This window comes from Passer montanus, unplaced genomic scaffold (genome assembly GCF_014805655.1).
Source record: "Passer montanus isolate IOZ18808 unplaced genomic scaffold, ASM1480565v1 scaffold65, whole genome shotgun sequence".
Lineage (NCBI taxonomy): Eukaryota > Metazoa > Chordata > Aves > Passeriformes > Passeridae > Passer > Passer montanus.
Genome location: NW_024371593.1, coordinates 230,865 through 256,023, shown reverse-complemented (window position 1 = coordinate 256,023; position 25,159 = coordinate 230,865). Strand labels below are relative to the sequence as shown.

Here is a 25,159-nt window from a genome sequence, read left to right as displayed (position 1 = left end):
TTTTTGCATGCTAAATGCAAATACAACTCAGTGGCTACTCAAAAGTGACTAAGAAATTAGGTGCTATACAAAAAGGTGAAAAATATTGCAATGTATGGGGGTTTTTTTATTCTGTACATATATTGCAATATACAGCTCTAATATATATATATTCATATATATATATACACACACACCATTATATATGATACTATGTGCCATTATATATAGTATATATGAAATATATATATATACATATAGTGCACATATGATATGCTATAGTTCTGTAATACCTGAGTTTACTAAATTATTCTAAATTTGTTATCCCACTTCTTAGGAAAACATCAGGATTATAAAAACAGCTGCTACAAAGTTTCAAGAGATAAGTGGGTACCTTCATGATCTTCAAACCGAACCCCAAGTTCAGGCAGGATGTCATCCCGAAGAGCATCACTCAACTGCAGCACTTCAGTTACTACAGAGCATGAAAAATACTTTTAGTGAAGTAAAATTTGGCCAAAGTATAGTTTTATACAGCTACTTAGTTACTTAAGTACAATTAAGAAATTGCCACTCTGTCACCAAGAGAGACAGTTATCACTGTAAAAGAAAAGACCTAAGCCCTGCCTTATTTCAGCCACACAGAGAAGCAGCATGTTTCTTTGCAGGGACTTGAAAATCATCATTTTCTTCCAAGATGCCCTCACTGTTCCTGAAGGGGAACAGAAAGAAAACCCAAGGCAATTTGGAAATGATGCAACAATTTTGCCAGGGTATGGTGGAAGGGTCTATGACTCAGGAAGATCCTAATGGTTACTATAGGATGTGCAATAAGGTTAAAGGTTAAAAACCTAATTTTAGAAAATCACAAATTAACATATCCTGTGCTAAATCTAACAGTGCCCTTTGAAGGTCTGATTTTGTTGATTTGATAACTACACATACATTTGTCAGAAGAACTGTAATCCCAACACCCTCTTTTTATTTCAAGCAATCTGTTTATAGCAGAACAGAGAATTTTGGTTTGGCTTTCTCCACAGTGACCACCAGGACATCATGGCTAATATTTTTTTTTCCCTTGCAAACTTACCAAAGAGCCTTGGATGACAGCAAAGAGTTAAGAACTTAAGATTTAGCTGAAATATATGCTATTTTAAGGGGAAAACAAATCTTCATACAAGATAATTTTTTAGAAGAAATTGTATCAGCTGAGAAGCAGCAGAACAGTTAAGAGGGACTAAATTCATCAAAGAGACCGACTATGCTGCTGTTGTGAGTTCAGTGACCTTTTTTATAGCCAGTCTGGTATTTGAGAGGAACACTTAGCAAGTATAACAAATACTTTGTTAGATGTGCATATAATGAACAGGTGCTAAATTCATCAAAGAGACCGACTATGCTGCTGTTGTGAGTTCAGTGACCTTTTTTATAGCCAGTCTGGTATTTGAGAGGAACACTTAGCAAGTATAACAAATACTTGGGTTAGATGTGCTTATAATGAACAGGTTTTCTCCCTTTCAGCAATTCTAAGAAGTACTCAGGGTCTCAAAGTTATTATTTCAGGCAGTGGAAGCTTCCATCCAGGCAGTTTCCTAAACACTGCACACTCGGGTAGATACAAGTCCCATCCCTGAGCCTTGAGCTCTTCCACAGCTCTCAGAGAGCTGCAAGTGAACAGCACTGACTATCCTAAAAGCATAAGAAGGAACACCCTGTTTCAGTGCATGGCTGTGTTCTGTGGCTCTCTTTGCACAGGAAACCACTGCAGTGTACAGAACCTCTTCTGTCTGCTGTAAACAGAGTGCTTGTTTCTCCTGATCCACAGCAGTCACACACAGTGAACCACATGTTTGATGCTACTCTAAATCAGCCATTAAGATAAACCAGGGATCAGCTTCCCTCACTGGCTGCTGACACTAAAAGGTGTTGGCTCTATCAAGACTCTACCAGAAACACCTACTGCTTATTCACCAAAACAGCATCTGCACAGTTATAGATGTTCACTTATCTAAAATCATGAATAATTGAAAGCTGAAGAAGAAATCCATCAAGGAAAAACATATAATGAAACATATTATTTCTGAGAGGACACATCCTCTGATCAATCCTGTCATGCAGAGGAGTTAGCACCACACTTCTTAGGGCTGAGATGTGCCTGTTCTTTGCATGTGGCACCTCCAGAGCAAATATGTTTAGGACTAGGTAGGGGTTGTTTGTGGCCTGCCTCAGGACATAAGGAGGCTCTCACTGAGGACAGTGACCAGGAAACCAGAGGGACAATGCCTTATCAGCAGTGCCCATCAACACCCCAGCAGATGGTCACTCCTTGGGCCTGTGACTATGCCCCAGACCTCTTCACATTTTCTGTCAGTTTCAAGCCAAAGAGTATCAGATGTGAAACAGATGCTGAGATGTTGTGAATCAGAACACTGTGATGGGAAGGAAAAAGAGGAGCTTGAAAAGCATCTAGAGAATGCTGGATATAAAGACTGGCAGCAAAAGACAAGAGCAGGCAATGCTGCAATGAGAGAGTTTGCCCCAGTTCTCGTCAACTCCTGACATATTTGGAAGAGGGCAGAAGGTGCAGAGGGCACTGTGAGAATTATTAAGTCCATGTTTGAATGCTATCCATTCTGGATGATGGTAACATTTTTGCAGAGTACATATATTTTGATTATTACTAAAAAACATAGCTTTAAAAATGGCTATTCTGTGAAATGTTTTGTAGATAGATTGTGAAAGTGCATGTGTGTGGAAGGGGGACATTTGTAAAACTCTGCAGGTTTTACAGAGCCACATGCTTTTTATTTAACATCTGAGAATACTTAAAGCAATACTGATTGTTTTAAATAATATTTAACACAACCCTGCCAGCAACAGGCTATGATGGGGAAACTCCCTTTGCCTACAGCCATGCAGAGGCAATATCCCCAGCCCCTACTCAGAACGACTTTTACAGTAATTTAATGCTTCCTGCAAGCAAGAATTTAATGGGTAAAGGGAAAGAAATCTGTAGTATGTCAGTGCAGGTCCTGCCAACCACCACTCAGCTTCCATATATCAAATAGTTTAAAAGAAAGGTGCCTCCCTGGTCAAATTGCAGAGTGCTCCATACCCCAACCAAGCAGCAACTAGATCCAGTTTGACTCTCACTGTCCAGTGTATTTCAGGCAAAAAAATCACTGCCTTCCAAGCAGGAAACTCAAGTGCCAGTAAGCATTTGAGCCAAGTGTGTTCTAAAAATGATCCCTCTGATATTTAAACCTTACCACTGCTAAAAGCAATGATCAATTTAGCTCAACCATCATAAAGCAAAGGGGAAAAAAGCTTCATATAAACAAGTTTGTTAAATACCAAAAGACTAAAGCTCACATTTTTGGCTGAGGATATACACACAAACCTCTTTAATTAATTCAAGTTACAGAAAATATTTACTATTGGAACTTATTACTAAGCCTGTTTCTGAGCATCAATTAGTCCTATAAGAGTTTGACAATAATAGCAGAGTAGTCACAATAGCAAATACAGTTTAGTGCTTTTAATGTAAACTTCTCAGTTTTAGAAGAACTCCAAAGAGTAGCAGAATGAGAGTTCAAAGTCTTTTCCAGCTGAATAGGTTACCAGATACAACAAGTAATTTTATGTTTCTGTGTAATATATGGGTTACTTGTACGTTTTCTGCATTAAAAAATGCTCTGTTTTGCCTTCAAGTACAAATCCCAGTGTCAAAGTTTTAAGAAAACAAGAATCAAACACATGTTGAAGACATGAAAAATTCCACAGGGAACAGCAGGAGCTCCTCCATTAGGAAATATTAGTAAAATCAAAGAATGCCTAATGAACAACCTTTTTAACACTCTATAGTTCTGCTGCCAACACACACAGCATGATCAAAGCTTTTCAGAGGGATTAAAAAAGGCACCTGAAACTTCTAGCAAACTCCCAGATGAATTCTCCAAATAGAGCACTCAATTACCATCAGGGGAGCTACAATTCCAACTATGCTAACAAATAAGAGTGAACATCTCAGGCTATTTAAATGCAGACACTATTATTGTTTAGGAATCTACACTTTTAAGAAAATGCAAGCTCCCCAGGGAAGAGATCATGGGTACTTTCATACCTAGAAAGAAGGGAGCACCCTAACCTAGAAAACAGCAGCTACACCTCATCATTTCAGAACTATTAGATGTTTTAGGAAATGAAAATTAGTTTAGCAGCCTAAAAAGATTCCAAATTAAAGAGACAGGCAGAGGAGATGCAAAAATTCAAAGCAGCTCTGCTTTAAAGATGCCTTACTTTTATTCTCTAAACAAGGAGTGACTATCAGCTGCCTCACACCCACACCTCCATGCTGTCCCCCCAGTTTCATTCCTCTGACCTCCAAGTCTCATGTGCAGGAAAAAGTACAGGAAAGTACAGAAAAGTCTCATGTACAGGAAAAAGTGAACTCTCACCTTTCTTCTCTCTGGCGATTTGTCGCACTCCTTCTCTGAACTCAGAAAGGACTTGGAGGTATGGCATCACTGTAGACTCAATCTGCAGGATCATTATTCCACAGTTAGCTAATCATCATTTAGATATAAAACATGTCCCTACCCACTTCATATTTATGTGCTGTTAGATGGAACCTGACCCTCAGAGCAGATCTCCATCAATAAAAATTGTCATTGCTCTATTGATGTCAAAGGATAGATGAAAATTTGCATTAGCTATCAATTTTACTTTTGTGCAGATGAAATCAGCTTGTCAAGTTCAAGCTCTCCCCATTCCTTTTTCACCTCCTTTCAGTTAGATCCATCACTTCCACAGGGTTATGCCACAATCCAGCTAACTATAATGCAGTGCAGGGATAAGAACAGCAATCAGATTAAGTTGCCCCTTGATGTACTGTGTTGTCTTAGGCCCAGCTGTTTATCAGATTATGATACCATGTCAAACAGATATTAGGACTAATTTTCATTAGAACCCAGATCTGTTCCTGAGATTTTAGCTTATGCTAATTGTATAGACAGTGCAATTCTCTATATTCCTCATACAATTCCCTCTCCCACAAAAAGTGGGGAAAGATTACTATTGAATTATTTCAGGTGTAAGTAAACACTAGTTACAAAATCTCAGAGAAAACGTCCTGTGAGTCTGGTCTCAATAGCAGTGAATAGCAGCAGCAAGCAGTTAATGAACAGCTACAAGAACAACTACAGATCAGCTACAAAAACAACTGCAGATCATTGTCTGCAAACACTTCTCCGGAATCCCAAAAGGAAAAGCCAGTGCCTTGGGGGAAAGCCTAAATTAAAAGTTTAATTACTTTGGAGGGTGGGAAAGAGAAAAAAAAATGCAAACTTTTGTCTCTTCTACAATTTCCACACTTCTTTCCTGTCTGTTTAATCTTCATGACAAATTTCTGTGCAATTAAGGGACAATATAGTCTGTCATGATGTAAAAGTGCCCCTAGAAAAAGAACTGAGTGCTGTTAAAACCTTTTATAAATGTGAACATTGCAATCAGCTTCACAATCAGATCCAGTGCTGAAAAGTTTGGCCCAAGGAACAGACTGGAAAGTAAGGAACAGTCACATCTCTACTCCCCCACTGCACTGCAAATACCTCTTCATGGAAATCAAGTGGTATGGGGAAAGCAGGCACTGTCACTACTTTATCAGTCATTTCAAGATGAAAGATTTTTATTTCCACAACAACTAACTTGAGAGAAATGCTGAATTCACTTTGAAAATGATATCATGGAACAGAGGTTTTCTGGCTTCAAATCTCTTGTATCCACTTTTCAAGTAAATTACTGACCCATGGTAATTAAGCTAGTTTTTCTTTCAGCACTTTTGAACTGGATTATGCCTTTTTTGGAGATATTGACTCAATTGGTTCTTTCATCTCTAATTTAAACAAGGGAACAACTGGCCTTACCCACAGCCTTTTGTAATTAATGAGCAGTTCTTGAACCTTGGAAGTTCCCCTCCTTTAATTTGTGCTAAAATAAATAAGAATTTGCATGGAGGACTGAAAGACAGTATAATATTTAATGAAACAGACAAAACATTTGTGATATTGTGCATTTTTATATTATAATGCTTAACACTAGTAATGATCTAGGTGATAAAAACAAAAGCTTCTTGAGTGTAAGATGTCAGCACAAGATTCTTCTGACAACTGTGCTAACAGTCTTGCAAAATGTGGAATGTGTAAAACTTTCTTCAGAAAATATGTTCTTTAATGTTTGTTTTTTGTATCCTTTCAAGCCTAATCAACAAGAAGGGAGATGTAGTCCCTGAAACAGACAGCAGCTAACAAGCAAGCTCTAAGTATGCCCAGGCCTTAGAAAAACAAACTACTTGTTGGTAGAATTTCCTCGTTAAGGTTTAGGGCTGGACACGCTACAATGACCTCAGACCTCGGGGGAGGTTAACAAAACTTGTGCAGAAGGATGGACCACTGATAGTGGACACAAAGAATGCCATGAAGAATTTACAAGCCACAAGGACACTTGGCAGAACTGCCAAGATAAGGAGGAAACTCATAAAGCCAACTCAGCAACTGTGCTGAATCAGCTCCCACTGGGTAAAAGGTAATTTCAAACACCAGCTCAGGGACCAACAACTCAAAAGAACAGAAAGACTGAGCATACAGACTAATTAGCATGGGAAGCAAGAAATTATTAACCGAGAGAAGCTAGAATACAAATTAATAAGAGAATTACATAACTTGTAGCCAATGAACACTAGCTGCTTTGTTTGCTAAAATGCATAAAATAGTAAAAAGTTTTGATAGTTGGTGTGCTTGATTTGTGGAATACCACTGAGCACCCAGGCTTGCACAACTCTGAAACAAATAATCAGTGTTGCTCTCGAGGGTGTAATTACTAGCTTGTTGCACATGGGTAACAAATCAAAATTTTTTGGACATGTGTTAGCACAGGATTTTTTTTTTGTTTACAAGATTCTTCTCGCTCTACTACCCTTGGCAGTGCTATTTTAAAAGAGTGAAAGGACTTAGCTTGAAGCTATCACCAATCCTTCCATAAAGCATATTTCTTGGAAACACTGGCTAAAGTGTTAAGTGCAAATTTAATTTTCATTTTCCCTAAAAAGGTAAGTGTTAAAGTTCTACCTTTCTTCTGAAATTCAAAAAAATTCTGAGCTAAATTCAAAAATCACTACTGATGGGCTTTGTAGGCAATACAGAACATCTTCCTTATTATATCATTAATGGAAATTTCCACAGCACACAAATGTAAGTATTTACATTGGGAATGAACACTCATCCCATAATTGCCATTCTTCCAACCACAAGCAAGCTTGCCAACTCCTTTGATGACAAAGAGGTTAAGTCTTTTTTTTTTTTTTTTTACACCAGAAATGTTTCATTTACTCTTCCTAAGGGGGAACAGAAAGGTGCATGGTCGCACCTTTAATGCAGAAAAGTACGTGAAAAACAGCACTGATGTGTCCACAAGAGATTTTTGGCACAAACAAAGTGCTGATAGCTCTCACATGGAGTTACTTCTCCTGCCTACACCAGAAAATGTTCCAGGTATTCCAGAGCCCATCAGCACTTTCATCAGGTACCCCTCAGGTATTTCCAGAAAAATTCTGCACCGCAGCAGAAGTGCTGGGTGACTAAAGCAAAACAGCCTTTGAAAGCCACATAAAAACTGTGGCTGCAAATGAGATCAGAAGAAAAGATTGAAATGTGGATAAAACTCCAGCTGCCTCCAGGCTGGTTTCTGGTGTACCACAAAGAAGTTTAATCAGTATAATTACATTTTTGAAACCACTTAGCATACAAATACTTGTAATGAGTCTTCAGACTGTAACATGTGCTGCCTGTAGTTCACATGTGGTTTAGGAAACAGACTCATCATTCAGAAGACAAGATAATTCTTCTGGTTGCTATACAATTTGTCTGTCATTAAATCAAACAAACCTATAAAAACCCCAGCTCTTGTAAAAGAAAAATCCTGCTTCCTAAGCCAATTAATTACATCAGATTCAAAAGCTAAAAGCAAAAAGAATGTAATTCAGCTACATATCAGTAATGTCATCACTTTAACCTAAGCTCTCAAAGGATACAGAGTCATTTTGTTTAGTGCATTTTGTCCTTCACTTACATTTATGTTTTGACTAGTCCCTCCAACAGGAAAACCAATTGCATCATCACTTTCTATGGCACCAAAAATCTGGTCAAGGAAAAAGAAAGATTGTACACATTAATTCACAGGTATGTGCAAACTAAGCAAAATCACATATACTAGGCTTTTGAATAGTTCTCATTCAACCCAGAATTCACAACTTTATTAAGATGATGTTCTGATTTGTAATTGATACATACAAATTGATGTTCTGTGGATGATCTGTAATTGATACATACATACACCATACAAAGCATTGGCTTTCAGATTTAGCTTTAAAGATGTCAGATTTGTCATTCTGACTTCATATTTTTTCTACTATCTAATTTTTCTTGAACGTATTAGTGGCTCTCCACTATTCAACAAAACATTTGCTGAAAACATAATGCAATAGGGAGGACTGAGAATTGTTCCTGCTGCAGCACACTCTGCAGCTTGGGTTGTTTTGGTTGGGGGATGTGTGGAAGATCTCTCTTTTCCTGTAAGATTTAAACAAAGACTGTACAGATCCCTCCATACTTGAAAATACAAGTTATAACTGCACAGTGCAATAGCAACATTACTCCTTGCTGTTACATACCTTTAGCATTTGAGTGAGATAGGAGCTGATGTTTTCTAAAAGAAGTCTGTTTGGCATCTGTCTGGAGGATTTCTTTGCAGCAATATAGGAGTTACTCTGGCTGACTAACGAGCGCATTTCTTCTAAGACCGAGCGGGTGTCAACATTGTCACACAGTGCTTCATGAATTGCTGCTTTCTTCTCGTAAAAACTGAGACAAAAAAGTGTCTTTTTAACTACTCATGCTAAAAACCCTGCAATGTACTCTCAAGAGTCTCTGTTAGAAAAGTAAGGGAACCTAAACGTAAGACAACTTTTTGCTGATCGTAGTTTATATTTGAAGGAAGAAGAGATGAGCGAGAAAAAAGGCATTATCATGATGCTGCTATGGACAAAGGCAGGCAGGATAATCTAATTGGCAACAACTACCCAAACAAAATACCAAACAATTTTTCAGCAACTGGCCTCTTCATGCAAGCTGTTGGGTTTTGTTTTTTTTTTTTTAAGCAGTATAAATTGCTTATTTAGTATCTTCTTTTTATTACTTTTATTTTTGTACAGTATTGCTCTCCTATCCCTGTGTACCAGCCAGGTTCTCTGTTTAGTATCTTTCCAGGAAGGAGCACCAATTTGGAAGTTAATGTAACAGAAAGTGAATTGTTATGAAGATATTACAAATAGATAAAAGGAATAAATTCATACAAACTTTTGTCAGGTTAGTGTCATGTTAGTAGGTCTAATAAATAATACAATATTTTACAATACTATTTCATCACACAAAGGTTTTATGGTTTCAAAAAGTGTACTTTTTCCAAGAAAAAAGAAGTGGTAGAAGAAAGAAGACAAAACCAAATATCTATGAAGCGTGTCTTCTCTTCCTCCCACTTCTTTATCCCTTCATTTTGACCTCTCTATTACTTTTTATCTCCCACCTTTTTAATAAAGGAGTTATCTCCACCAACCTCAAGTTGAAGATAAAATTTTCTGAGCATATTACTACACAGAAACATCTGCACTCAATCCTTCAATAGTAACATTAGTGACCACAACAGTGAACCGAACTAGGAAACAATTTTAGCACTGCTATGCAAGATACTTCTACTTAAAATTTCAGAGAAAAAAAGGAAGTAATTTAGGAAGCTGTCTGCATTACAAATAATAATGGTAGTTTTGTTATAAAAGTCAAAAGACTGCAAAATTGGTATCACTGCCTCAGCAACATATTTTCAAACACTGGCACTGATCTTTTGTGTTTTTAGTCAGGTCATTTAACTTCTGTTTGCCTCAGATAGCCTACCATACTTTGAAATATGTAAAATACTGGTTTTCCAGTATAATATTTCCAGTTTGTAGACACTGTGAATCATTGGTCGCTTCTCAAGACAGGATTTCACATAGTGAAGAAAATGACACCTATCTAACAAGCAAGTTCTCTTTCCCTTCACAAACATGGCAATGAGGCATGCCAGTGTACTTAACATAAACAAAAGGGAAATTAACAATTTAATCTAGCCTTCATAAACCTGTCCCAAGATTAAAATGATTGCTTGTGAAGAACTGGGATGTTAAGTGGGAATGCTACAGACATAAGTATCACTATTCACATTGTAAGTGGTATTGTAAGGACAACAGAATCAAAGATGAAGCGACACAACTCAGAGAAGTAGGAATGCTCCACTCACTTTTTGTTCAGCTCTACTTCTTGATTTTCCCATTTCTGAAACTGGCCTGTCACATCAGTGGGAGCTCGAAGAATATCCTTCACATTCAAAAAAAACTCCTGTAAAAGAAGAATATAACTAGAAGTTGGTTTCAATTACACATAATCAATACTTACTATGAAAGGGGTCATTATTTCTTAATGAGACTCCTAAACTTTATGCATTCAACACTGCTTCAGCCAGGATCTAATGATGTCTCTCAACACAATAAAACCCAATAAAATAATTTTGCATAACTCTGTCAATCACAGTTGGAATGCAATTAATTTTTATCTCTTGCTCTGTTACTACATGATACCTGAAGATATTCTATTCTAACACCAAGCTGCTCACACAAAAAGTCTTTTAAAAATATTTAGGCAACAGTTCTTATGGCAGATTTTTAAGTGTGTTGCTAGCAATGGAAGCTGAAGAATAAAATGGTTTTATAACAAGGATCTGTTTTAAATGGGCATCCAGTTTAGTAAAAAGTCATTTTAACCTAATCTGTGGCCCAAACCAAACATTTTACATAAAAAGCAGAACACCTTCAGCTGGAAAGACCAAGATCAACAATCTCAAACTGATGTAGAGGGTCCTTGTGGGAAATGTGAGTTTAAATTATAGTTCCAAACTGACCAGGGACAGGAACTGTGCCTAACCTCTCACACACCTGCAAGGCACAGAGGCAAAGGCTCCATGTTTGCAGTGAGGAGACAAAGTGGGAACAATATTCCTTTCTCCCCTTTGGCTACATTTGTGTAGAGCCTGACCTGGTAGAAATGTTAGAGAGTGTCTGCTGGACTGAGTTCTATAAGCAGCTAAGAAATTGATCTTGTGTGTAAGTGTCAAGCTGCTCAGAGATGTCAGAACTTGGAGAGAGCACCCAGCTGCAGAGAAATGTAGCAGTCTGTGGGATTTGCAGGACTTGAGAGTTTGATGGTGGCTAAATAAGCACTGTGCCATCACACCTGATGAATTCAGAAAGCAAACCCAGTCTGGGAATATGGCCTACATATCTTTGGAGTTCTGTTCCTTGAAACATGCATGGCAACACAAAGATTACAGAGCTGGAGAAGAAATGGAAAACTTACTTACATTCATAAACTTCTCATATTGAATAGCAGACTCCATGGTATTACTTGAATAATCCAGTGTATCCTTCCAAGAGTGCATGAGGAAAGCCAGCCGTAACTGTCGTGCTAGTAGGAGGTTCAAAATAAACAAGGAAAGTTTTTATAAGCTGAAACATTTTCGTGGACTCCAATACTACAGTGGCTAAGAACATGATCTTTAAATTTCTTACTATCACTACAACTACCAAAATAGCAAAACCACTATCATCCATAATGATAAAAACCAACAAGGATGAGAAGAACAAGGAAGCTGTTCCAAAGTTAGCAAAGAAGAAAGCACCTGAAGTTACCCTGAATACAAAAAATTATCACAGTCACCACTCAAAGTACATCAAAAACATTCCCATTCCAAAATAATTGTTACCTGTGTGTTTCTTCAGTGCATCTTTTATGGTAATGAAATTCTTCAAAGATTTGGACATTTTACAGCCAGCAATTGTTAAGTGACCAGTATGCAGAAAATACCGAACCCAGTGATCATTTTCAAAATATGCCTGCAGGAGAAAAACAAAACTCAAAGACCCAATGCTGTTTACACACATATGAAGTAGGAAAACAAAGAACACGAAAACTTAGCGAATAAAATCCTGAGAACCAAAACTCGTGTTTACACAAAACATCAAGGTGAAAAAACTGAATTAGGGATTTGTGTAAGCTGCAGTCAAAGCACAGCATGTTGCTCTGTCACTGCAGGAAGGTCAGTTCATTCACCTCAGACTGGGCCAGTTCATTGTCATGGTGAGGAAATCGGAGATCAAAGCCTCCTCCATGAATGTCCATCGACTCTCCTAGAACGGATCCACCCATGGCAGAACATTCAATGTGCCAACCGGGACGACCCTGTTAACAAAAAGGCATTACTTGGTTACTAGTGACTGTCTTCCTCTCCTGCCCCTGTCTCATTCCCTCATGCTGTTACTAAGTAAAAAAGATTCTCAATCTCAGCTTCACAAAAGGAAACTGATTTAAAGATCCAACTTGGCAATACATCTGTAATGTTCTGATTATCTTGCTTACTGTTCTTTTAAAAGCAACACTAATACCTTTTATCACAAGGGAAAAAAAAGGAAACAGAATTTACAGATAAAGTTTGTCAATTAACAGAGGACAAATGACAAGTAACAGCCATGCTGAGCCTGCTTGCAAACTTCTGCTTAAAATGTATCAAACAGACTGATGCATATTCCAGATTATTAAATGAACATTAACCACAGAATCTTATGACTGAATACATAATCTCCACAATTTATGCAGTGTTAATATGAGGTGAAGCAAAAAAACTTGTGTAACTGTGCTACTTAAATAAGTGAAGAAAATCCCAATCCTGATTATAACGTCCTTCCTTACCTTCCCCCATGGAGAGTCCCATGAGGGCTCTCCTGGCTTGGAGGACTTCCACAAAGCAAAATCATTTGGAGAACGCTTCTCACTTAAGCGATCAGCTGAGATGCTCAGGTCACCTTCCAAAAGAGAAAATGTAAATGTAGACATCTTATACCAGCGTAACTGATTTTTGGCTTTGCTGTATCTCACAAAAAGATAACCTTAAAAAAAATTTAAAAACCCCAAAACACAAACCCCCAGATAAGTGGACCTCAAAAATCCTCATTATTAACCTTGAGAATCCTTTGGGGTTTTGGTTCATGTTTGGCTGACAAGTATCTGACAAGTATCAGCTGCACTGGTTTCTAAGTTTTGATGAGATTCATCGACATTATCTTATCAGGCACAACTCCAATATTCCATTTATAGAAAAAGAAATACAGAAAGAAAAAAACCCATACTCAGAGACAAGTAAGACTGCAGATTCAATTTATTCCAAAGTTAGATGGATCTAAATTGAGACTATGATTGGCTTAATCTGCACATACAATATGATTATAGAATATATCTTCCCTAATCTCAGCTGCTGCACAGAATGGTTGGTATTTGTTCAATAGCTACATTTACTGCTCTGTTACCTACTGCTCTATGAGTGTCCTGATTTCACCTGGTATGAGGGTTATATTAAAACCTTTTAATATTCTTTTTATAGACTTTCTGTATGATTTCCTAAAACTATACAACTTTAGAAGCAGATAACTAATGAGTCCCATTTACTGAGCATTTTAAGTAATCCTCTATTATAGCTCTATTCAAAAAAATCTATATTTGGATTTGATTCAACACAACAAAGTTAGAGCTCTCAGTAGGAAAGAGGAACCCAAATATTTGTCATGAAATAACCCCAGCCTCATATGTAAAACTTGTGCCTAGCACGTGGAAGACCCAGGTTCAAGTCTTTGCTCCTACTCTGAACCAGACAAATGGGCAAATAACTGAGCTATGGCCAAAAGACTGAATTATTCACAATTCTGACCAAAAAACCCCTCACAAACAAACAAAAAGCAACCCAAACCATCCTAGGATTATTAACATTTCTTGGTATTTTCCAATTAAAAACTTAAAGTACTGTCTCAAGCTACGAAACTTTGGCAAAGAAATTGATAAAAGGAGTGCAACAGGTAAATCATTAAGCTCTGGCTGTGACTGATCCACATGTCAGTAAAACCAGTTGAAGAGACCAACACATCATCAGTTTCTTCAGCAACTGAGCAAATCTTTACCTTCCCCCTCTTGAAGAGCTTTCTGATCACCTACAGCTTCAGGCACCAACTTAGCATAGGAGTGTTTTTCACTGGCATCAAACTTCATAGTATCAAAGTATACAGATCCATTAGACACATACCTGAAAAGTTAAAGATCATTATTTAGCTAACTTTCCATCACAACTGAATTTTTTTCCCCAAAATCACTCCCATAAGTTTTCTGGTATCTCCACTCACATTATGGTACTGCTCAGTATTGTAAATATGACTTAGGTGAGCCTAAGTTTAAGGCCTTACCATATGAAGATTTTGGACAAATCATTGGAAGTTATAATAAAATTAACTGAAGAGAAAATAGAAGCAAATTATTGTTAAACTTTTGAGAGGTATCAGCAAACAGTCACAAGAACTACCATTTTTAAAATTTATGTTATTTGCAACTGATTTCTAAGTGTCACATGTCAATTTTTTGATAATTTTTGATGAAGACCAGGAATCAAACACAGTTCAAATGACTGGGACTTTGACTATTTTCATGAACAAGGATTTCACCCTATAATATATTGTAAGAAGCATATCAGGTGAAAAATAACAGCTCTTTTGCAAAGAAACCTAAAATTTCTTTATTTGATGAAAAACTGCTTCTGGCAAAGACTACTGTTGCAGATGAAAACAGAGAAAACAGCTCACAGCTAAATGCTGGAAGCAATCATTCTGACATCCAGTAGCAAACTTACCCATAACCATTATCCACAATCTTCTTCACAAAATCCACAATTTCTGGCACATATTCACTAACCCGTGTCAAAACATCTGGAGGTAATACCTAGAGATAAAAAGTAGAATTGTATATATATGGAAATATGCACTAAACATATATCTTGTGTATTGATTACAATTTTGCTCAAAAGCAAGTGATAATAAAATTTAACACTCCTATTTCAAGCCTTCTGCTCTGAATCAATATGCTATGGCCACTTTTTCCTCAGTCTTTAAGGGGATTCCAGATTTTCTGACAGAAGAGTCAGCAAGTCCCTCTGATTTGCAAATAAATAAATCAACCTTCACTGACCTGAACCACTGCCTCACACAGCATTTCATCTCTAACAGACAAATCTCTTCTTGATGGTTACCATCACATAATTTCTTAATGGCTGAAGACTCCTAAGTAGGTAGTCTAAATGCTGAGGTTGGCAGGGATCTCTTGTGCAGCCAACAGATTACAGCTCAAACTTTTTTGGACCAGTTTATGATTATTTCCCCATGTTACAGCAGGGGGATGGTAAGGAGAGCACACATCAAACCTGACAACCAATTAAGTTGTATGCAACAACCACAACAGATTTAAGATTGTGGGGATGGAAACAGAGCAAGTGCTAATTTAACACCTATCTATTAATATTAAAGTTATTACTTTATTGATAAGGTTGAAATATGAGATTCTTGAAACCTAACATGGAGCTAAATTGTCTTCTGGGTACTATGAGGCATGGCACAAATATTTTTAGAAGAGAAAACAGTTAATTTACTTACGTTGAGTGCTTCCATATCTTTATGAAATTCCCCTTCCCAGAATTTGGGGAGCTTTGAGAATATAGAATTGTCAGTCACCTGACTGCCAAATCTTGTGTCCAACCAGTCAGACAGCAAATCTTTGGCTTCTTCCAACAGTGTCTAGAAAACAATAACCATAACAGCAAGTAATCTAAGACTTGCCCTGTTTAAATTTTACAGAAAGATTTTATTCTGAACAGCCACAGAGAAATAAGGAATAAGACATTTGCAATGAGACACTTAATTGTGAATACAGAGTAATCCAGGTTTCTTCCATATTTTTATCATATTGCACTTCATAGACATAGATGAAACAACCAGAGCAAGGAAGATGAACTGTTAAGTGGTATCTGTTTTGATACTGATCACTTCAATAGTGATCTGGAGCTTATGCTGTAAACACCAGATGGGACCTGCAGCTGTATCACATTTTCTGTTTCCTCACTGCTACTGGACAATCTAACAGAAGCCTTACTGTGCACACTGCTAAAAAGTGTCTGAAAGACTAATTTGGACATCAGCAAGGATACCTTTTAGTCTTATATTAAAGGATTTCTATTTCTGACACTAGGATATAATGCAGAAAGCATGACTGGTTAGATTTTAGGGTTTTTTAAATTCCGTTACGTTAGTATACACTTTTATAAAAGCACTTGATATTAGAGTATCTAGGCTTTTTAAAAAAAACCCCATAATTTAGAGACAGGGTCTTGCTACTGGACAATCTAACAGAAGCCTTACTGTGCACACTGCTAAAAAGTGTCTGAAAGACCAATTTGGACATCAGCAAGGATACCTTTTAGTCTTATATTAAAGGATTTCTATTTCTGACACTAGGATATATAATGCAGAAAGCATGATTGGTTAGATTTTAGGGTTTTTTAAATTCCATTACATTAGTATACACTTTTATAAAAGCACTTGACATTAGAATATCTGGGAGTTTTTAAAAAACCCCCATAATTTAGAGACAGAGCACATAATCATGTGTACCCCACAGTACTTATCACAAATAATCTGAAAGCAAGAGAGGATGAAAATGGAAAATTTACAAAAATACAGTAACTACTAAAAATAGTTCTACTGACTGACTTATTACTGGACAGAACCAATAAAGTCAACATGAATATTTGTCACTAAATGTAATTGTTTTTAATAAAAATAATCCTGAGCACAATTTTGGGGGAGGTATTTTCCTCTCTGATCAGAGACAAAAACACTTGTGTGGAAAACTGCCACCAGTACTGGAACATCAGAAATGCGTGTTCAGTAACCTATAATGAAATTAATTAATCAAGACAAAAAAGTAAAAGAAAAAGTCTAAATAAAAACAAGAGGGAAATCCTAATTGAAAGGTTAAAAAAAAGTTATTGATAAAAACATCATCCAAAAACTCTGTAGTTGAAATGAAGAATTAAAGTCCCTATATTAAATGCAAAGTACTAAAAAGTTCTCAGTCCCACCATTTCTCTTTTTATGAATTAAAGGTTCCATACCGTCTCAGGGAATTACTACAAGCTACACATTCTTTTTAAATGTCCTAACAATTATAAACCAAATATAAAACAAAAAAGGAGCTGAAACTTACCTCATGGCGTCTGCTGATCTCTTCAGCAGGGAGCTTTGCTTGGAGAGCTTCTTGTAGAGGGTCAAAAGCAGACTTCACTGCATTTTGAATTCTTTCCAACATTTGCTTCTTGTCTGGGTCTGTTGTTTCATTTAGTTTAACTGAAAAGAGCTACAATTAAAAAAAAATTAGAAAGCCATCTGCAGTACAGCAGCACCATGCTCCATACACAGAATATTATCTTAGCCACATAGTACCTTGCTAGTGATTAATAAGACATTATGCCACAGAAAAAGCTTTGACATCAACTACTGAAACATAAAATATGCTCCTCATCAGAAATAATGGTGCAATCACAAGACTTTAGTTTGCATCCAAATTCATTTTTTCAGAAAGACTTCATAAATCACTACATCATCATCATCATTACTGCTGTTTTCATTTTCTGTGCAGCTGATGACCTTAACTGCACAGTTGATTACCATGAATTTGAAAAGGACAGGCTTTAATGTGAAACAGGGAGAGATTAAATGCCATGTTTAGGCAGTATGTCAGGCAAAGATAGTTGGGCAAAATTTCCAGGTCTCCTATTTCCAGGCCTGTATTCAATTCATTAGAATGATAATCTCTTTGTGATCTGTAGTTCTAAAAATTACCAGAGAATCACCTTCCCCACCTTCAGTCCTGAATACACAATTGATTAAATCCTTAAAGCTTTCCAGCCTTCTCCTTCCAAGGTCATCAATGGTACAAAGGAGAAACCTCTCAAGCTTTAAAAGATTATGGGCAGACCACTGTTCAAAAACTCTTTTAAAGGATTTTTTTAAAAGTTTGAATTCTAACACACAAATATCCAAATGCTGTTTGAGCAATACATGCACTCACAAATAAGTGCTAAGATCACAGAAATCAGGAAGGCCTTTTAAAGAATTTGTCAATTCTAAATGTGAAATTTGACAATGTAAAAACCAAAAGTGATGTGCAGTTCAAGTAACATTTCTAACATGTGCAGTACCAGAACTAAAAGAAGCAGAAAGTTTAAGGAGGCAGCAAAGTCAGAAGCATTCTTTAGATGCTTTCCTACATTACTGAGTGAGAACCTAAAACACAAGCAGGGATTTTTCCACCCACCTCTGAGGCAGTCCTAACATCTTCAAGCAGCTGATCTGGTGTTGATTTGCTCTCTCTATATCGTTCAAAAAGGTGATTTTGTCTTGCTCTCTTGATGATCTACAAATCAGAAACATGAAAATATTCCTGTGAAGTGACACATAGTTATACAAAGTGCAGATAAAATCTATTATGTACCAAAACCACTTCCCTATAAATTTAACAAGCTACAAGAATAATGTGCAATAATACAAATCAATCACACCATACACAGTTAATGGACTACCTCAACAGAACCAATTAATTACTTCATCAGGCAAATAAAATATATTATCTCTTGAAAATACTGAGTCTCCATTATTTGCGACAGCATTCATGATTATACAACACTCAAGGATTTGCTACCATAGGAGTGCTACAAAACTGAGAAAATCAATGCTTTTGTGCACAAAATGTATGTCTCATTTACTAAGTGTAAGATTTAGCTTGGCTTATCAAGTGGCAATTGACTGACTTCAATTCTAAAGCATTTTAGATTGCAATTAAAAAAAACCCTTACCTTGTCATCAATATCTGTAATATTCATACAATAGAAAACGTCATATTTAAAATAATCCCTCAAGATTCTCCTCAGGATATCAAATGAGATGTAGGACCTAAAACCAAAAAGATACAGGGGTGTTTTTAGTTAACACCTGTATCTATTCTGAGCACAAACCATTTTAACCTCAATCAACAACTGTGCAGCAGTTTTACTTTGTCCCCATGTACTAGAAAGTTTTTAATCCCACAATGATAAAATATGATATGGTGCTTTTAATCTTAAATTGCAAGCACTGAGTCCATTTTCTAGCAATACACTCATTTGAATAATACCTCCTTCTAATAACCTTTTGCTTTTACTAGGCACTGTTATCACTTATATCAAAGTAAGGAATGCAGTACCTGGCATGTCCCATGTGAGAAGCATCATAAACTGTTGGACCACAGCAATACCACAAGACCTTTTTTCCATTCTGAGGCTGAAATACTTCCTTAATTGAAAGGGAAGGTACAGTGGTCAGAAGAAATTGAAGACATGACCTCAGGCCAGTAACACCCCATTTGGAGATTAGAACATGAAAACGTGGATTATAATTACAAAAAACAAATAGTGATTCCATTCCCAGATTTACCATAACTACAGATCACCACTAGCTTTATCCTGTGAGAGAGATAATGGGGTGTGGCTGCTTATGTTCTATGCATTCTAATCAATCAAGATATCAGGCTACAACAATGTGGACTAAGCAGGGTACTATTCAAACTGTTTGTAAAAGTTTTCTTTTGCATTGAAAAAGGTTACACCCTATAATCAGTTCACAGACACTTGAATACTACATCCCATGTAAAATTAATATTCTTAATATTTCCTCTTTCAAACAAGAGGAAATATTAAGACTTTCCCAAAAGACTTTCAAACAAGACCACAAGAAGTTTTATAAAAGTTACCCTTTTTATATTGCAACTATATAATTGGTGAGACAGTTTTTACACAGACAACATCTGAAAAAACCAACTGTGATTTTATTCTGCTCACACTGCCTAACTTATGTGTATTACAGTTGAATGCCTGGCTACTTTGCATGACAGCTTGAAACTGGGAACTGAATATTATGCACAAAAACACACACACTTGTAGTGTATATACATTAATGTATATAGTATTACACTTGCCCAGCAAATGCAATTGACTGGCACAGAGCTCCTGGCCCATGCTTGTTAATATTCTACAAAATACAACCCAGAGACCTGACTATTGACAGGGCAAACACTTCAGAAACAAGGATTTGATGACTGCTCTGTTTGTGTTTTTAGGGAAATCCCCACTTCACTTTCATTTACTCACCTTACTGCGGGTCAGGCTGTTGTAGAGGCAGAGCCTGGAATGTTTTGTCCCTTCAGGGGGAGACCAGGGGGGCTGCACACGTTTGCCTTTACCTAGGAGAAAAGGTAGTTTAAAGAAAGTTTAAAGACACTTTCCACAAACAGATTTGCAATATAACATTTTCTCCTTATCACATCATCATTTGAGAAGAAAAAAAAGCCCCACATCTAATTGGAGAAAAGAGCTTCAATCCTAGTAATGCAGCTACTTCTGTTAGAGCCTCCTACAAAGCCACCAAAACCAAAGTAAATTATTGCAATCTAATTTATTTTCTATTTTCTAAATTGCCATTCCTATTAGTTTTTGATCCAAGTAGCAGTGAGGAAGAGGGTGCAAAAGCAAGAGCATGCAATTCAGGTAAAAGTATTACCATGAGTTTTGAAATTCAATGAATCATTAATGAAGTGTTATGGCAGTCCTGGGCTATTTGCAACACCACTGATTTTACTGTGATGGCACATCACAGATCTCACACAGAATTTGCAAAATATCTCCAGAGTCCAGAGGTGGTCTCTAGAGCCAATATTGACAGAGTATGTGCACTCAGGGTGAGAGGGAGAGCTGACAGAAAGGCTTAGACAGAACCCCAGTTTTTTATCATGCATTGTTGCTAAGTACACAAGGCATTTCTGAACACACTCCTTTACCACAAATATGCTCCAGTTCAGCAAGAGGCTACATTTTGCCATTAAAGAGAGTAGATAAAACCCAGGGTAACATTAATGACAATATTCTTGCATCTGTTTTCTCTTAAATTTGTAAGAACAACATAGCTGTTAAACTCCTGGGGTTTTTCAAAGAGAAGTATGGGCATGTGATTTGTCAAAGAGTTGCAGTTTGCTGTGTACTGGGCTGCTTACAGCTGTAATGATGTTAAACCAATTATCATATTAACTAGGAATGAAAGCAAACCAAGAAATTCAAAAATACATCAAGTTTGCCAGCTTAATACACACAGCACTATGTTTAGGAATTCTCATGGTATGCATTTTAACTGCAAGTAAAATATTATACAAAATATTTGTTTTGACCACAAAATTGCCTTTCTTCTGCCGTGTCTCAGGGTGCTCTTCATTATCTCTGTTTCTCTCAGTATCTTAATATGCATATTTTGGCTGAAAACCTTTAAGTAACATAAACATTCATGGTATAAAAAATGTAATCTCTTCATCTTGCTTTTTTGAGTAACTGCCCAAGTAAGAAAAAACATACGTTAAGTGTAGTACTCTGCTTCACTTCATGGAACTTCATTTAACTTCCATGCTATGAATCCATGGAAATATGTGTCCAGTCTAAACATGAGGTACTCCTGAACAAAACACCTGAAGTTCAACAGCAGTCTCTCCATAACATAGGTCATACACCAAGGTATGGATTTGTTTACTCTCTGATTTACAAAGATTACTCTGGCATGCTTAATTGTGGCCAACGCTTCCCTCAGGGAAAGAAGCCTATGTGGGTTAGCCTAATAAAAGATAAATCTGTAAAGCTTTCTTCAGTTACAACCACATGAACATAAGGGAAAATCCAGATACTGCACCCCATGTTCTCAGCTTGCGAGTTATGTGTCACATTTTACCCACTACACAGATGCCAAGGGCAAAGTAAAAGCTGGTAAAATATTGGTTAGTCTGGTCAAATACACCTCTGCCAGCCTACAGCCTTTCCCCTGGTTGGAACTGAAGTTCATTTGCTCTAATCCACCATGAAGTTTTCCACCATACTAAAAAAAAAAAAACAAGGAAGTATTTAAGGTCTAAGAAGCGTGGCAGATTTGTGTGTTATTTTCATGGTGAACACTGCATAACACCATTCTAGGATTCCTGAAACACATAGTGAAGATATAACCCTTCAGAAAGAGAGGTTTAACAGTAAAGATTTCATGGTCAGGAAAAAGGAAACCTTTTCTGTTTCTGCTCCACCCTGATCCATAGAAGTCTACAGACAATCTGCAATTAGTGGACAGATCTGCTATCAGAGCCAGGGGTGCAGCTGAGATCCCTTCTGTGCTGGAAGGAAATAATAACCAGCACAAACACTTGCAGGCACACACAACACACAGAATTTACTCACAGCAGTCTGATTTTAACTGCTGCTCTGTTAGGAATTGAGAACACAAATGGTGAGAGGTTGTGAGAAGATGGCATTGGAGCAATACTAGTTAACAACCATCAGCAAAAATTACAGACATGCATTCATTTGTAGGTATTGCAAGCACTATACGACAGCTCTGCCTTGTTATTTTTCATTATTTCATGACTCCCTGAGCAAGGATCTCACTATAAAGCAATTAAATTAGACTAGCTCATTGGGAAACAACTCAGGAGAGTGATACAGCTCCCAAAAATGCCTGCCCATGATTACACAATGACCTAGATTAACCAGTTAATACTTCCTCAAATCATCAGCATGCCTAAATTACCAAGGTTAAAAAAGAACCCCAGACATTCTTTGTGAAGCTCAGTGTTAATAAAGAGTAAGTATTCCATTTATTTTATTGTGGATTTGTATATTATACAACTATTTGGTTAACCTTGCAAGGAAATGAGTAGATTGGGCAAATATTGGTTATTTCCAGAAAAAAGCCCAAACCCACACATTCTTTTACAAACCAGAAGATAGCCAGCTTTTAAAAGAAAATACATAATCAAATTCTGTACACTAAGGAATTTTAACTTAAAAAAAAATAAGGTAACAGCTTTTACATCCAAATAGGTCAGGATCTATCAACTGCACAGTAACTGTATGCAAGAATAATATTATGACTTTGAATACAAACTGATACTGTAAATTTTAAGGCGTGCAAGAGAGTATGAAAGGGAACTTCTCAGAATTCTCAGCAATAACAACCAATACAATGTCAGCTAGTCTATAACCTGCCCACAAGTTTCATATTACTCACTTGTTTGAAGTTTACAAGGCTCATTTTTGTCACTGCTGCCATCATAGATTGCTTCTATGTGTCTGTACCACCGGACAACATGGATATACTGGTCCACAGGTGGCCCCGAAAACTTTCTGAACACCTCCACATCTGCATGTGAAAATGTGAACCCCTGGATATAACTACGAGTGCTCAGGTACTCGTTCAGAGCCTTCACCCTGGCTTCCTCTTCACTAATGCTCAGAATAAAACTGTAGCTGGAAGCTGTAAAGAGAGGCACAGGACATTTGGTCAGCATTAAAAGAAGGAGATCCCATGACCAAAATATATCCTTATAATACACATCTCCCCCTGTAAATTAGCTCTGGCAACTGGTAAGAAATTTGAGAAAATTATATTTAATACAAGCTACCAAATAACTATGTATTTCCTGTTAACAGGATTATGTTCATGCTGCCATAAGTTTTTGAAGACATCCTTCAAAGAGTAGTAAGGACAAGAACACAGATTTTTCCATTAAGAATATAATCTATTGAAACTGGAGAAAATCCTTCACACAGAGCAAACCTAATCAGTCACTCTTTTCCATGCTGCTAAAACACTCATCCTGCCAATATTTAAATATGATTCATTTTATGCACTGTGGAAAGGCTGTGACTATGTCTACTGAACGTGAGCATGTAGTTACACCTTTGCAGGGGTGTTCCCAGCACCATGCTCAGTTCTTCCTACTTGCTCTAGAAACTCAGAACTTCACCTGCTGTTGCATATTCCCATACTTTCCCCATGCCCCTTTCTCTCCTCAGGCACATGAATAACATTTAAAATGAGTAAAACCTATACAAAGGAGCAGAAAGGATATCAGATCATGCTCCTCTCTCACAATTTTTTACTTCTGTGATTTCTTTGGTATATAGGCAAAGCAGGTTCAGTTATGTCTCCTCTGGACAAACGCAGGGACACAGAGGAAAGCTCTGCGTGTTGGTGAGGATGCTCACTGGCAGAGCAAGCCCTGTGCATGCCAGGGGGCACAAAGCACCCTGAGGTTATGCTAGCACTGCCATTAGGCAAAGCCAGCACTCACATTTCCCAGCAATGATTCAGTGTTTGTAGCTCTGTACCGTACCAACACGAAGGCAATATCCTGTCTAGGTAGTCAGCCAGCAAGGTAATTTAAGCCAAGGTCACGGGCAGTGAAGTGAGAGAGGCAGCAGGAGAGCACCTGTCCCTGCTCCCAAACCCAGCAGGGACCACAGCCACAAGTGCCACTTCTCACACTGGCAGGAATATCTCCTGCACGAGGAGCTCCCAAAGCATGGAGATGCTCACAGAACACAGCTCTAGGAAAGTCAGGAATGAAAGGAGATGGGAAAGTGGTGTCTAGGAGAGGATGGGAGGGATGGCACAATTGAATTTCTTCCAAATATCATCAGTTAAAACTTTATGAACCATTTTCTATATGTAAATCAATTATTAAAATATCCAACAGCAAGTCAGGATGACAAGGAAGTGGCAGCTAGATATCAAGAAAGTTTGTATTCAACTCTTTGGGGTATAAATGAGATCTAGTGACACATTGGGAGAACTAATAAAAAAGGTCAATGACCTTTAAAAATTTTAAAAAATCAAAATTCACAAAAGATATTTAATATCTATGAACAAAAGAGGACAGATCCATGCAAAGTATAAATCCTTCTCAAGGCCTATCCATGTAATTGCTCAGTACAAATAAGGAATACCAAGGAAATAATGGTTCATCACTTGACCTTATAGGCTTGCCTTAGGCAGCTGAATGGATTCAGCTCTGGCTCACACAGTTCACTTTACTATAATCTTTTCATGCTCCTAAATATTTACTGATGTTTATCAGCACAGAACTTCACATGTTTGTACACATGAAATAGTTTGAATCAGTTAGGTTCATTAACAGTGGAAACCTAAGTCATAAGTCTTCCTTGAACATGAATGTTGTATACATTAAAAATATGAGGGAGAAGGCAAAAAAAAAAA

General features: G+C 37.2%; 1 protein-coding gene across 2 annotated transcripts in view; it reads right to left on the bottom strand.

Moving 5' to 3' along the window:
* The window catches only part of CARS1 (cysteinyl-tRNA synthetase 1), a 33,700-nt gene that overhangs the window by 5,478 nt on the left and 3,063 nt on the right, over positions 1 to 25,159 (bottom strand). The window contains exons 2-19 of one of the 2 annotated variants that reach the window (XM_039728278.1): positions 23,168 to 23,413; positions 20,227 to 20,318; positions 19,284 to 19,372; positions 18,898 to 18,994; positions 18,360 to 18,458; positions 17,250 to 17,399; positions 15,641 to 15,781; positions 14,845 to 14,933; positions 14,126 to 14,247; positions 12,867 to 12,979; positions 12,231 to 12,359; positions 11,884 to 12,013; positions 11,482 to 11,585; positions 10,366 to 10,463; positions 8,705 to 8,894; positions 8,104 to 8,172; positions 4,437 to 4,518; positions 374 to 454 (exon numbers count right to left, since the gene is read on the bottom strand). In XM_039728278.1, coding sequence (XP_039584212.1) covers positions 374 to 454; positions 4,437 to 4,518; positions 8,104 to 8,172; positions 8,705 to 8,894; positions 10,366 to 10,463; positions 11,482 to 11,585; positions 11,884 to 12,013; positions 12,231 to 12,359; positions 12,867 to 12,979; positions 14,126 to 14,247; positions 14,845 to 14,933; positions 15,641 to 15,781; positions 17,250 to 17,399; positions 18,360 to 18,458; positions 18,898 to 18,994; positions 19,284 to 19,372; positions 20,227 to 20,318; positions 23,168 to 23,413 — 2,121 coding nt within the window. The remainder of the gene's footprint in view (positions 1 to 373; positions 455 to 4,436; positions 4,519 to 8,103; positions 8,173 to 8,704; positions 8,895 to 10,365; positions 10,464 to 11,481; positions 11,586 to 11,883; positions 12,014 to 12,230; positions 12,360 to 12,866; positions 12,980 to 14,125; positions 14,248 to 14,844; positions 14,934 to 15,640; positions 15,782 to 17,249; positions 17,400 to 18,359; positions 18,459 to 18,897; positions 18,995 to 19,283; positions 19,373 to 20,226; positions 20,319 to 23,167; positions 23,414 to 25,159) is intronic. The other variant, XM_039728279.1, reaches the window with a different exon arrangement.